Source organism: Lissotriton vulgaris, chromosome 1_1 (genome assembly GCF_964263255.1).
Source record: "Lissotriton vulgaris chromosome 1_1, aLisVul1.2, whole genome shotgun sequence".
NCBI lineage: Eukaryota > Metazoa > Chordata > Amphibia > Caudata > Salamandridae > Lissotriton > Lissotriton vulgaris.
The window spans coordinates 715,096,774-715,109,444 of record NC_141685.1 but is presented as its reverse complement, the minus strand read 5'-3'; the positions used below and the strand labels follow the sequence as shown (position 1 = coordinate 715,109,444).

Here is a 12,671-nt window from a genome sequence, read left to right as displayed (position 1 = left end):
GGGATAGATTGCATGGGATAAGGAGGGTGAGAATACTGCTGGAGGATGAGAGGATGCTAAAATTGATTTAGGTACAATCTTCATTACAATAAAATGTCCTCATTTGGTCACCTCAGGGATCAATACGTACTCTTGATTTGAATGTACTTGGCCTTTCAACTCTCTTGGGGCTTACAACTATTGATAATACGGATATGCCTGTATATGTTGCATCCAAAAGTGTGAAAACATGACCACAATATATAGGACAACAACATCCCTAACGAGGTTTCTAAATTATTCTAGTCAGAATTGCTGACATCCAGAACTGAACTATAATTCTGCTTAGCATTACTGTTGTAAATAACGAAAAGTCGATTATATTTAGTGAACCTGTAATCTTTTCCAAAGAAAATGGAACAATTAAGAAGACTGAATTGGTTACATGATGCATAAGTATCAAACTTTGCTCTCTAGTGGGACGGCACAGTTGTCATTGTAGATGTATTAGTCAACATCTTGTTATATTTTAATACCTTCTCTTCTGAGAAGGGAATTCCATCTTGGCAAGTTAGTAAAAACTAGTGCTTACTTAAAACTGAATTGTATCAAGCTGAGCACATGACATATCACAAAGAGAAAGTCCTTAGTGAAGGGTTAAGAAACATGAGGAACTGCATCGTTCAGATCTACTGATACTGAGAAACTGCTGCCTTGAAAGCTGTGAAATGATTCTTGAGAAGTCGACAGGCTGAAATTCAAAATATCTCTACTTGAAAGACTGCCCAAATAGTGGTTGAAAAAAATATCTAAATGTGGCTTAACACAATGGCGCAATACTCACCATCGCGCTAAGCAAATGGTAGGAGAATGTAATTTAAGGGGCAGTAGACCATAGTCTTAAATCTGGAACGTGAGCATTAGCACGTTCGGAGAAATGTTTTAACAAGAACGTTCATTTTAGCTTAGCGCCACATCTGGCGGACATGCAATTGCATATTCACTTTTGTAGAAACCCTGGTAGATCGACGACAAAATAAATGCAAGAATTGCAAAGAATTTAGGCTCAACCACTGTGAATGTCAAAGCCAGATTGGTACCGGGGGCTTATGATGAGATTTAGCCATGACCTCACAAGTCTTCACAATGAATTAAATAACAATTTGATCAAAGCCAGAGCACCTTCATAGTAATCAAGTTCAGGAGCCGAAGAGGCACATTTCTGAGAGCAACTGGATTTGGAGTAAGCAATACATCTAGAGTGAAGTAATTTCAACTAAGTCTGAAACTATATGCAGCAGTCCAAGAAAGCTTTGCACTTTGTGGTGTAACACTAAAATCACCACAATAGCCTTTTGTGACGATTGTTATTCACCGAGAACTGAGGGGGATTCCTATTAACTATGTATTCTCTTTGGATTCATTTCACATTGACTAATCACCTTCTAGTTCTAATTTAAACAATAGTGTATATTATACATATGTATATATCCAATATGTTTATATCAAAGTATTACTAGAAATCCTTTTACTTGAAACAAAGCAAAAATGTTGTACCTAAAGAATGTGCAGCTGTGGTTTTGGAGCTGAAGAATCTGCCAAGGCCAAGGTCTCCAAGCTTAACCACACCTGTTGCTGTGATGAACACATTTGCTGGTTTGATATCTGCAAAATAATTGTTAAATATATAATACATTTCCAAAAGTATTCACTTGTCACATTTAATACAGTAAGTGTACTTTACTAGCATAGGTATTATGTTGGATGTCCCATTCAAATACAGCACAGAATTTTCTCTCTCACACAAGACTCCGGTCCTTGCTTTATGTGCCTAGTATCCGTTGCAGGCAAGGTTGTTCTACTGAAAGTGTAACTGCTTTAAGCATTCCCAGTACCTGCCTATATTGATTCTCCTGCCATGTTTAACAATTTCTCAAATATGTAAAACATATGTGACCAGAAAAATTAAGTACCAACACTCAACTCGATATTTACACAACAAAGGACACTGGCATCCAGCCCATGTTTGTGATTTATACTGCTTCTTCCAGGATCTACATATAAGAACTATCTATCTAGTCATCATATTCACTATCTACCATACACAATGGGAAACTTCAAAATATGCAACTAGGCTGACTACACAAACACCATTCTTGTTGGTTTGAAAAAAGTACCAATTCAGCTTCTCGACACTGCCCAAAAAGGACTGATCTGGCATTTAGAAATGCCACTGTGTCCCAGGTCGATAAGCTATCCACCCTGTCCAGTAACACAGATAGCTTGATGCCACTAATATCAGTCTGTTTTGCCTGTGAGAATGGTCCATGGAAAGGCATTATAATATATCCTGAAAAGGTGAAAGTCCTGCATGGTACACATAAATTGCACTTGAAAAGCCAAAACGGCTTCAACTTAGAAGAAGACATTGTAGATACTGCACAACATCATTGTATGCCCTGCTGATTTTGCATAATGTTTTGTTACTTCACCTATAGTTGTTTGGGGCCAGAGGTCCAAGTGGGTATGATCTGAGAGGCATGACATGCCCATACTTTATTTCTAGAAAAACAGCTCCCCAGTTTTTTTGGGAAAAGATAACTGCCCGAGACGGTTAGTTCCAACAGTTGAAATGCTTCAGCTGAAGTGTAAGGCAGGGAGTCTCCTGTGCTGTGAAAGCAAAGATGGGGCAGACAGCTAAACAAGGTACATCCGTTCTTGCCAAGGTGCCTGCTTGAGTGAAAGAAATGTATATGTGCACAACTGGTGACCCTGCAGATGCAAAGGGTGCTTGGAAGCTGGTATTGGCTTTGATTGATGGAATCAGTTGAAGCCTCCTGATAAGGCAGATTTTTAGAAATGGGATTTCTGGTGTCTGCGGCCCGGGCCAGGCCCTAGGCCACCCAGGTGCCACCGGTCCTTGCCCATTCGCAGAGCGGGGGGTAGTAACCCCTGGTACATAGTTACATTGTAGCCATTCTCATCTCTTCCTCTCCTCAGGACAGTTCTAGACTGCCACTGATCCTCCAGCCTAGGGTCTGCACCCTCAGGCTGACCAAAGGTCACAGGTGAGGCTCTCCTCCCCCTACCTCTCCTTCTAGGGTTCCGCCCTCTCTTCCTTTGAGAGGCACCCATAGCGCACCACTCTCCCAACCTAGGGTTTAACCCCTCAGGTTGCACCGGGGACAGAGGCGGGGACTCCCACCCTATGCACCCCCTTCCAGCGTTCTTCATCCTCCTAACTGGAGTGATAGCCCTGGAAGATGAACGGTCAGGACACTGGTTACAGACGTCCTGCCTTCCAGGTCAGGCAGATCCTGAACCTGGCCTCCCAACCTTGGGTCTAAAACTTTGGCGGAATACTTGCCTGGCACTTCAGGACTTCTGGGGACTCACACACTACCCCCCTGAGGGTAATACATGACTCATATGTTGTGTGACCATCTGTCTGGCGCAGATCTCCCATCCCCTGTCCACCTGACAGTGCGCGAAGATCCCCCAGAAAAGAAGTGGTGTCACCATGGTCACTCCAAGGGAACTTAGTCCAACTAGCTAGTCCCTGACCCACTTGTTCTTCCACTAGGGAACACATCCCCCATTCACTCCTCACTTCGGACTTCTGTGCCCTCCCAACTGGAGAGGCACTGCCAGACCCTAGAACCACGGGAGCACTATTTACAGATGCTCCAGGTCCTCTAGACACTAGGAGATCCTCCTCAAATGGACTAAAAGGACAGCCTAGGCCCCCAACCTCCATCCAGGTTCTGAGACTGGGTTTCGGGCGCCTGGGCACACGCAGACCCACACTCACTCCTACTCCACTGTGACAGGACGTGAGCCCCTACACCCCTCTCGCTATCCTGGGACCTAGCTGTGCTAATCTGAACCTCTTCCACCACTCTGGGCAGGAAGATACCTGAACCCCTACTTTTGGGATCACTCACCAATGTCTCTTCAGAACCTCTGGCACTCTTCCAGCAGTCTGCTTCCTGTGCAAACTCCCAAGGACAAAAGGGGTCACACCTCAACACGGGCCAACAACGACTGAGCATCTGCTCTTTGATAAGGATATTCACTGCTCCATCCAAATCTTGCTACGGGTTAAGCGTCAGCCAAATCATCAGTGCATCATGACAGTCATCCACAAAATCCCCCCAATTCTGGTGAGACAGTTTCTTACTGCCCCTGAACTTCAACCTGTACTCCTCTTGGGAACAAGGTACCATACATTGGGAACTGGGAATGGGACTTCCTGCACTGGACTCTATATTGCTGCCACCACTGGACTCCACCCTCCCTGGGGAATCCATAAAACTATAACTGCGCTCAGGGGATAATCTACCCTCCAGAGCCTATTTCTCCCTGGTAAAGACCCTCTCAGCCTCCGCCATCCTCTCCTGCGCTAAGACCCTCTCAGTCTCTAGCTTTTTCTTCTCCACGCCCAGCTGCGATATCTCCTTGGAATGCTCTAACCTGAGCTTTTCCAAAGCCAGCTGGTGCTCCCTCCTATCTATCCACTCCTCTGGGGACAGGGAAAGGGATGGGGCACTGCCCCTTACACTGGACCCAGCAAGGGAATCTATGGGGTCCTCACTATCTACTGACGTCCATGTACTGTCATTTTCTTCCTCCTCTTCAGACTCTTCAGGGCTTCCCTCAGACCCACCACTCTCATGGCCTGCGGCCCGGGCCCTCTCCTCCTCACTGCGCTCATGTTCCTAGTCATCCTTCTGCCATTGGATTAGGTTGTCCCTAAGTTTGGACTGGGTGTTTGATACACTCACTGCTATGTCTCTCACTTCACAGAACTCTACCAACTCATACATACTGTACATAAACAGACCACAGAAATTAAAAGCAGACTCAATTTTGGCAAGGATGGCTCAAGGACACGTCCAACACAGGGGACCAAACTGTCTGAGCTGAAACAAGAGTGCACAATCTATAAATGACACTCTTAGGAGAAACATTAAAATAAAACTCAAAACAATCATCCCCAAACACGTGATTATCTAAATGCAGAGTTTGTAGTGCAACCAGTAGTCGCTGTGGTATTGCGCAAACACAAGCCCTGTCCTCATCACTGACAACCAATGTTAGAAATGGGATTTCTGGTTGGCTAAGGCTTGCGCCAAAGCCAGGCAGAAACTACAACTCTAGTTAGGGCAAGGGAGTTACACGCCAAGATAACCCCTGCTCACCCCCTTGGTAGCTTGGCACGAGCAGTCATGCTTATCCCGGAGGCAATGTGTAAAGCATTTGCGCAACACACACACACGGGTGCAACACACTAGGCACACCACAAAAAGGAACTCCATACAAGGTTATATATAAAAATATCTCTTTAATATATATAAATAGCCTTTGTATTACCATAAACACATTAGATCATAATCACACAATTACACTGCGCCAACTGGCGCGGGGCAGTATTTACAGGGGATTATATACACAGGACAGGGCCACATGGGTCACTGTCAGAATCAGCACTTAGTAGAAATAGCAATTCTAGAACATAGAATAATTGTAGTACAAAATAACACTTGTAGAACACAACCAGTAACCACTGGTAAAAGGTAGGTACACGCTACGCAATACTAATCACCATAGGCATAGATCACGCAGGGACACAAACTCACTAGTATAAACTATACTAGGCAAAACAACCTCCTAATCATGAAAACACATTTTTAGAGGTATAGGACAAGCATAAAGGCATGACGCATTACGCAAAAATACACATGAGGCATAACCATGTACCCTAAGCGAGGGCACAACACCTAATACTGTCCCCAGGCCAACTTGGCCTCTCAGGGGGTCAAACAACCTTTGTCCAGAAGAGTCAGGGCTACAAGCTGCAAATGCAGCAATGCGCAGGGCGCAGGGGTGCCACCTAAAAGTTGCAGCTGCCTACTAAGTGCTGGGAAGCTGGGGAAATTGAGCCTGGCACCAGTGTGCCTCCTGGCTCTCCTCTGGGCTCCTAAAGAAAAAACAGCGCCCCCAAAACAACGTGGGAGCCTCGCCGGCTCTAATTCACAAAATGCACAATATGTTGGAGCCTCGTGGGCTCTGAACACAACAATGCCCCTGGGTGTGTGGGAGCCTTGTGGGCTCTAGCTACCACACTGCCCCCGCAATCGTTAGAGCCTCGTGGGCTCTAAATCCTCAAAATGACCCCAAGTACTCGTGGGCTCTAAACACAACAATGCCCCTGGGAGCCTCGTGGGCTCCAAATACAAGGAATATGCTACTTAACAGTATGCATCTGTTCTTGGCATGTAGGGCTGCTGACATTCATATCTGTGCATAGATCGCCGCCTAGTGTTGGGTCCGGATGATTGCACATTGTTGTCCTGGAAGAGTCTTCGAAGTATCACGAGATAGGTGGCTCCTCCCCTGGACTACAGTGCGCATGGGCATCCTCTCCATCCTCAGATTGTTTTTCGCCATTGTGGCAGAGATGTGTAATACAGTAAGTGATGACCATGCCTGAGAATGATTCTGAGTGCTACAGCTGCGACAGGCACCGGGGAGGAGGGCGGGCGATATGAATGTCAGCAGCCCTACATGCCAAGAACAGATGCATACTGGTAAGTAGCATATTCCGTTCGAGGCATGTGGGCTGCTGAATTCATATCTGTGCATAGAATAAATAGCAGTTACCTCCTTAGCGGTGGGTGCTCGCGCCAGCTGCAGCAGTCTGAAAAAGAGTTTTGAGAACAGCCTATCCTACAGCAGCTTGCTGTTTGGAGTGTACATCCACGCAGTAGTGTTTGGTAAATGTATGTATGGAGGTCCATGTAGCTGCTCTACATAGATCCTCTAGAGGAATGTTACCTAGGAAAGCCATGGATGCCCCTAACTTGCCTGTGGAATGCGCTCTTAGGCTAACTGTTAATGTGCGTTTAGCCTTTTGATAACATATCTGTATGCAATTAACAATCCATCTGGCTATACCTGATTTGGAAGGAGTAGTTTCTGTCCTGTAACTCCAGTTCGGTAGTAAGGGTATCTCTGTTAAAGTCATAATCTAGTGAATAATCCCGCCCATGTGCGTGGACCCGGGAGCAATCAAAAATAATCTCTTAAAGTGTCGAAAAAATGCAGAACTGCACAGACACTTAAGAGAGAATTTAAAGACAGATAAGCAGCCTATAACCAGGCTACACTGTCCAGTACTTCAACTAGAAATTCCACCAAAAAATCAACAAACAGCAAAGCCTGTCCAGATTTCCCTTGTCTTAGCAGCAAAAACCCTCTGGAATGATAGAGAGGAAGACATGGACAGACAAGCCCCATAGGCTGCCATTATGTGGCTCAAAACAGGATACTGTGCCTTTAAGAGAACTTTCCAGAACTTCACAGTATCCCAGAATGCACTACAGGCCCCTTTTACTTTCAGTTCTTTTTGAAGGCTTAACACGCCAGACCTGTAGCATTCCTTACATGAATATCTCTCTCCACCGGGGAGGAGGGCGGGCGCTTATGACTGTAACAGAGATACCCCTACTACAGAACTGGAGTAACAGGACAGAAACTGCTCCTTCTGTAGTAGGGGATCTCTGTGTATAGTCATAATCTAGTGAATAGAATGGCGAGCCCATCACCACACCAAAGCGGCGGTGGAGAAAAGAAATTAACACCACAATTGTGCGAACAAATTCCGCAGCGAAGCCTGTCCAACCTGAGCATCTGCCCTGGCATCAGTGTCCAGACCGTAATGCTTAGCAAAGGTATGAACCGACTTCCAAGTGGCGGCCTTGCATATTTCTTCAACAGGAACATTACGGAGCAAAGACTTCGTGGCAGCTTTGCCCCTGGTGGAATAAGCCTTAGGTTTACCTCCTAAGGTCTTATTAGCTTTCTGGTAACACAATTGTATGCAGGACACAATCCACCTAGAGATGGACTGCTTAGAGGTAGCAAGACCGGTCCTGACTGATCCATAATTGATGAATAATTGGTCTGACCTACGAATATCTTTGGTCTTATCCAGATAAAATTTCAACACCCTCCTAACATCCAGGGAATGTAAAGACCTTTCCGCTGGAGATGAAGGATTCTGAAAAAACGTAGGCAAAGTTATAGTCTGGTTGACATGAAAATCAGAAATAACCTTGGGAAGAAATTTAGGGTGAGTACGCATAACAACCTTAGCAGCATGAAATACAGTATAAGGTTCTTGGCAACACAACGCCTGAATTTCACTCTCCCTGCGGGCCGATGTAATGGCCACGAGGAACGCCGCCTTTCAGGACAGGTGCTGCAACGAAGCCTTATGAATAGGTTCAAAAGGCTCCTTCATCAATCTGGACAGCACCACATTCAATTCCCATGAAGGCGAAGGAAGACTGACAAGAGGGAACACTTTCTTCAAGCCTTCCAAAAAGTCTTTGATCACAGGGATCTGGAAGAAGGAAGTCTGTGAAGGGCTTTTCCTGTAGGCAGTCAATGCAGCGAGATGAACCTTAATGGAATGAACATTAAGGTCAGACCGCGCCAAATGTAGAAGGTAAGGAAGGATGACATCTTCCTTGCACGTCGTCGGGTCAAAGTTCTTGGACGCACACCAGATACAAAACCTCTTCCACTTGTAAGCATAGGATGTCCGAGTGGAAGGTCGCTTAGACTCCTTCAGTATATCCATTCAATCTTCGGGCAGATTCAAGTGGCCATTTTGCACTATCTCAGGAGCCATGCCGCCAAACTCAAAGACGAGAGGTTGGGGTGCAACATCTGCCCCCCGAACTTTGAGAGAAGGTCCGGCCTGCACGGCAGCCGTATGTGCGGAAGGAGAGACCGGTGAAGCAGGTCCGTGAACCACCACTGCCTGGGCCATTACGGGGCAATCAGGATCATCCGTGCCCTGGACTGGGATAGCTTGATGAGCACCGCTGGAATCAGGGGAATGGGTGGAAAAGCGTACAGAAAGCTGTTCGACCAGTTGATCCATAGGGCATTCCCCAGCGTCCCTTGCTGGTAGTACCTGGAGGCGAAGTCTCGGCATTTGCTGTTTTCGGCGGTGGCGAACAGATCTACGTCTGGAGTCCCCCACCTTTCGAAGACTTCTCGTAGTACTTCGTCGTTTATGACCCATTCGTGGTTTTCCTGAATCAGTCTGCTCAGTGAGTCTGCCTGCAAATTCTGCACACCTGGTAGATGGGTAGCCGTTATCGTCAATCCTCTGGCCAGAAGCCAGTGCCAGATCGTCTGCGCCTCCCGAGACAGGGTGCGCGATCTTGAGCCCCCCTGCTTGTTGAGGTAATACATCATGGTCGTAATTGTCCGTCTGTACAAGCAGAGAGTTGGTCTGGAAGGAATGATGAAAGGCTTCAGTGCCAAGTGAACAGCTCTGAGTTCCAGGAAATTGATGTGATACGTGGACTCCATCGGAGACCACGTTCCTTGAATCTAAGTCTCCCGAATGCGCTCCCCAGCCGTGGAGAGAGGCATCCGTCACGATAGTCTGAGTAGGAATGTCCTTGTAGAAGGGAACCCCTCTGAGGAGATTCTCCGCTGAACGCCACCACTTCAGAGACTGAAGAGCATGCAGAGACAGTCATATCTTGTCGTCCCGAGATCCTTTCCTCTGGTCCCACTGGTTCTCCAAGCACTCCTGCAGAGGTCTCATGTGTAGCCGTGCATGAGGAGTGAGGAAGATACAAGAGGCCATTGACCCCAGTAGAGAAGACACCGTCCTCACTGTTGTAGATGGAGCGGTCATAAGAGCCTGAGCCTTCCGAAGGATCGATCGCCGTCGCTCCTCCGAAGGCGACACGCTTGCTGACAGCGTATTGATGGTGGCTCCCAAGTACTGAATGCACTGGACCGGGATCGGGACAGACTTGGACATGTTGATGGTTAACCCCAACTTGTTCAAGAGAACGCACGTCTTCTGAAAGTGTGCTTGAGCTTCCGAGAAGGAGGAGGCCTTGATCAACTAATCGTCCAGGTACGGGTAGACAAACACCTTCAGCCCGATTCAAAATTGTGAAGTTTTGCGAGTCTGAAATAGCGATTAATAAGGAATCGCTATTCCAGACTCGCAAAACAGGATTCATGTAGGAATCGCAATATTTTTTGCGATTCCTACAGGTTCCTTATTTGGGATTAGCTAATTGCTAATCGCAAATAAGGAATAACTCCCCATTCATTCCTATGGGCCAAAAGGCCCATAGGAATGAAAGGACATGTGTGTGTGTAACATGCAACTTAGAAAAATGCATTTAAATGCATTTTTCTAAGTTTTCGCTATTTACCACGAGGTTTGACTTCGTGGTAAATAGCGGTTCTAAATAGCGAATTCGCATTTTTTAAATGTTTCAAGAATAGCATTTAAGGAATCTCTAATAGAGATTCCTTAAATGCTATTCCTCTCAAATTTGCGAGTTCTTAAATAGCGAATTTTGCATTTGGGATGATGAATCCCAAATGCAATAATTGCACTCGCAAAGGGCCAGATTCTCAGAATTTGGCCCTTTGCAAGCGCAATTTCGCTTGATGAATCTGGCTGCTTGTCCTTCCTTAGGTGTGCCGCTACCACTGCCATACACTTCGAGAATGTTCTGGGCGCAGATTTCAGCCCGAATGGCAGCACTGTGTACTGATAGTGATTGGTGTCGACTTGAAATCGCAGAAACTTCCTGTGTTTGCATGTAATGGGCACATGGAAGTACGCATCCTGTAGGTCTATTGCACAAAGCCAGTCTCCCTGTTGCAACGCAGGATAAATCTGATGCAACAACAGCATGCAAAACTTTTCTCTGCGAATCCACTTGTTTGCCTGCCGCAAGTCCAGAATGGGCCTGAACTCGTTCTCTTTAAAGGTTTATGTATTTTTAGTACCATTAGATATATTTTTTAGGTCCTGGTGTTCCTCGTGCAAGATATCTTGTATTGATGCCAACACACACACACACACACACACACACACACACACACACACTTTCTGAACCCTCCCCGCACAGCCTGGACAGTAACCATGATTTTTCCCTCTTTTTCTTCTTTATTGACAATCATCAAGTCACTAGAGTAAAAAATAAACATCAAGAGATCATCGACTTTATAATGAGTGCTATACATTTTTACACACGCTATGAACCATTTGTATTCAGTAGGCTAGATTGTTATGAACAACTTCTTAACTGTGAGTCTTTATTACCTCTGTGCATGACACGTCTAGAATGCATATGTTCCAGGGCACTGCAGAGCTGAACAAAGTACTTCCAAACCGTCCTTTCAGGAATTAGTCTTTTCTGTTTCTTGAAATGCTTCAAAAGAAGAAAACAGGAATATTTTCAGTATTAATTCAGAATTATTTTTTGTACTATACACTACATTATGCTACAAATTAATATCTAAAGGCTGCAACCACATGTCATTAAAGTTGTAAAACATTCAATAATTTGCACAAACAGACTAGCTGGAAACATATTTAACAGGCTTTAAAAGTTGAGGTTTAAATACAAATTCAACTACTGATCAAAGCTTAGTAAGGCACTTACAACACACAAATCAATGTCAGACATAATTTTTACTCGTCACTTGGCATGTTTCAAAATGGATTAAACTTCTTTCATTGCTGCATACTGAATTTCAAATGCAATCAATATTAGTAAGCTATGGTGTTCACTACGTTTCAGTAAGTTTGAAAATGTTAAAACTAATAGATTCTAAAATTTAAGTAATCAACGGAATGCACAAGCTTTTGAGCAAATCAAAAGTAAATTTGACGAAGTTGGTCAAAGAAATATTAAGATAGCCCCTGAGCACATATCACTAACATAAGACACTGCAGCAATGGTCTCACTGTATTATAAAAGGAGAGGTTCCAATCATCAACTTCTTGGCAAATGAATGGTGCATAATAAAAAAAAAAAATCCCAGAATCACAGTCTTCTGATTTTGTTTTCTGTAACATTTTTTTTTCCAAATCCAAGAGCTAACTGCTGACACTGGACAACCACCATCTTTCTTCCTCTCTGACACACTTTAAGTGGAAAAGAGACACTGAATTCTGTTATTTTATTTACGGCCATCTACTGTGTGCCAATCATAGCACTAAACAAGGTGTTGGGAGGACTGTCCATTAAACCATGTTAAAGTAAAGTATTTGACTCCAAGTAAGAATAGTAAGAAAATAAATAAAAAGTGCCATCTTCAGATTCCTCAAGCAGATGCATCAGTCCAATGAGCCACCAGGTCCAGCTTAAAATGAGCAAATAAGATACTGCATCCGAAGGAATCCAAGAAATGACTACATCATTCAGGACGTCAAGAGGGACAAGAAGGTAGAGGCTCCCCTGGATGGGAAGTAGGTACGTTATCAGCACTTTTCAGCAATCCTTACCGACACAGAACATACAGAATATCACAAAGCGAGAATTAAGGTGTTCTTCATTAACTGGGCCACTGGGGACTCAGAATTCAAGAAAGGTGCCCTACAGAGCTTACTTGAATTCAGCTGGCCTAGCCAAGCAGTCAACATCTAGCTCCAAAAGAGGTGGTTTGATATGGGGCGTGGCTTAGCAGGCCGGCATGGCGGACGTGTGCTAGCCATCTTCGTCCAGCCCAATGTTGACCCTTACCTTATCCTGGCTCCCTCGGACTCTGCTTAGTCCTGGAGGAAACATCCTGGTGCCGAGGACTGGTGTGCATGGTCCGGTGAGCGGCTGCTGCATCGGGAGTGGCGG

General features: G+C 45.2%; 1 protein-coding gene across 5 annotated transcripts in view; it reads right to left on the bottom strand.

The window, feature by feature from the left end:
- Positions 1 to 12,671, bottom strand: part of NEK7 (NIMA related kinase 7) — a 313,090-nt gene that overhangs the window by 134,000 nt on the left and 166,419 nt on the right. For all 5 annotated transcript variants that reach the window (XM_086954906.1, XM_086954898.1, XM_086954922.1 and 2 more), the window contains 2 exons: positions 11,141 to 11,249; positions 1,537 to 1,644 (listed from right to left, as the gene is read on the bottom strand). In XM_086954906.1, coding sequence (XP_086811032.1) covers positions 1,537 to 1,644; positions 11,141 to 11,249 — 217 coding nt within the window. The remainder of the gene's footprint in view (positions 1 to 1,536; positions 1,645 to 11,140; positions 11,250 to 12,671) is intronic.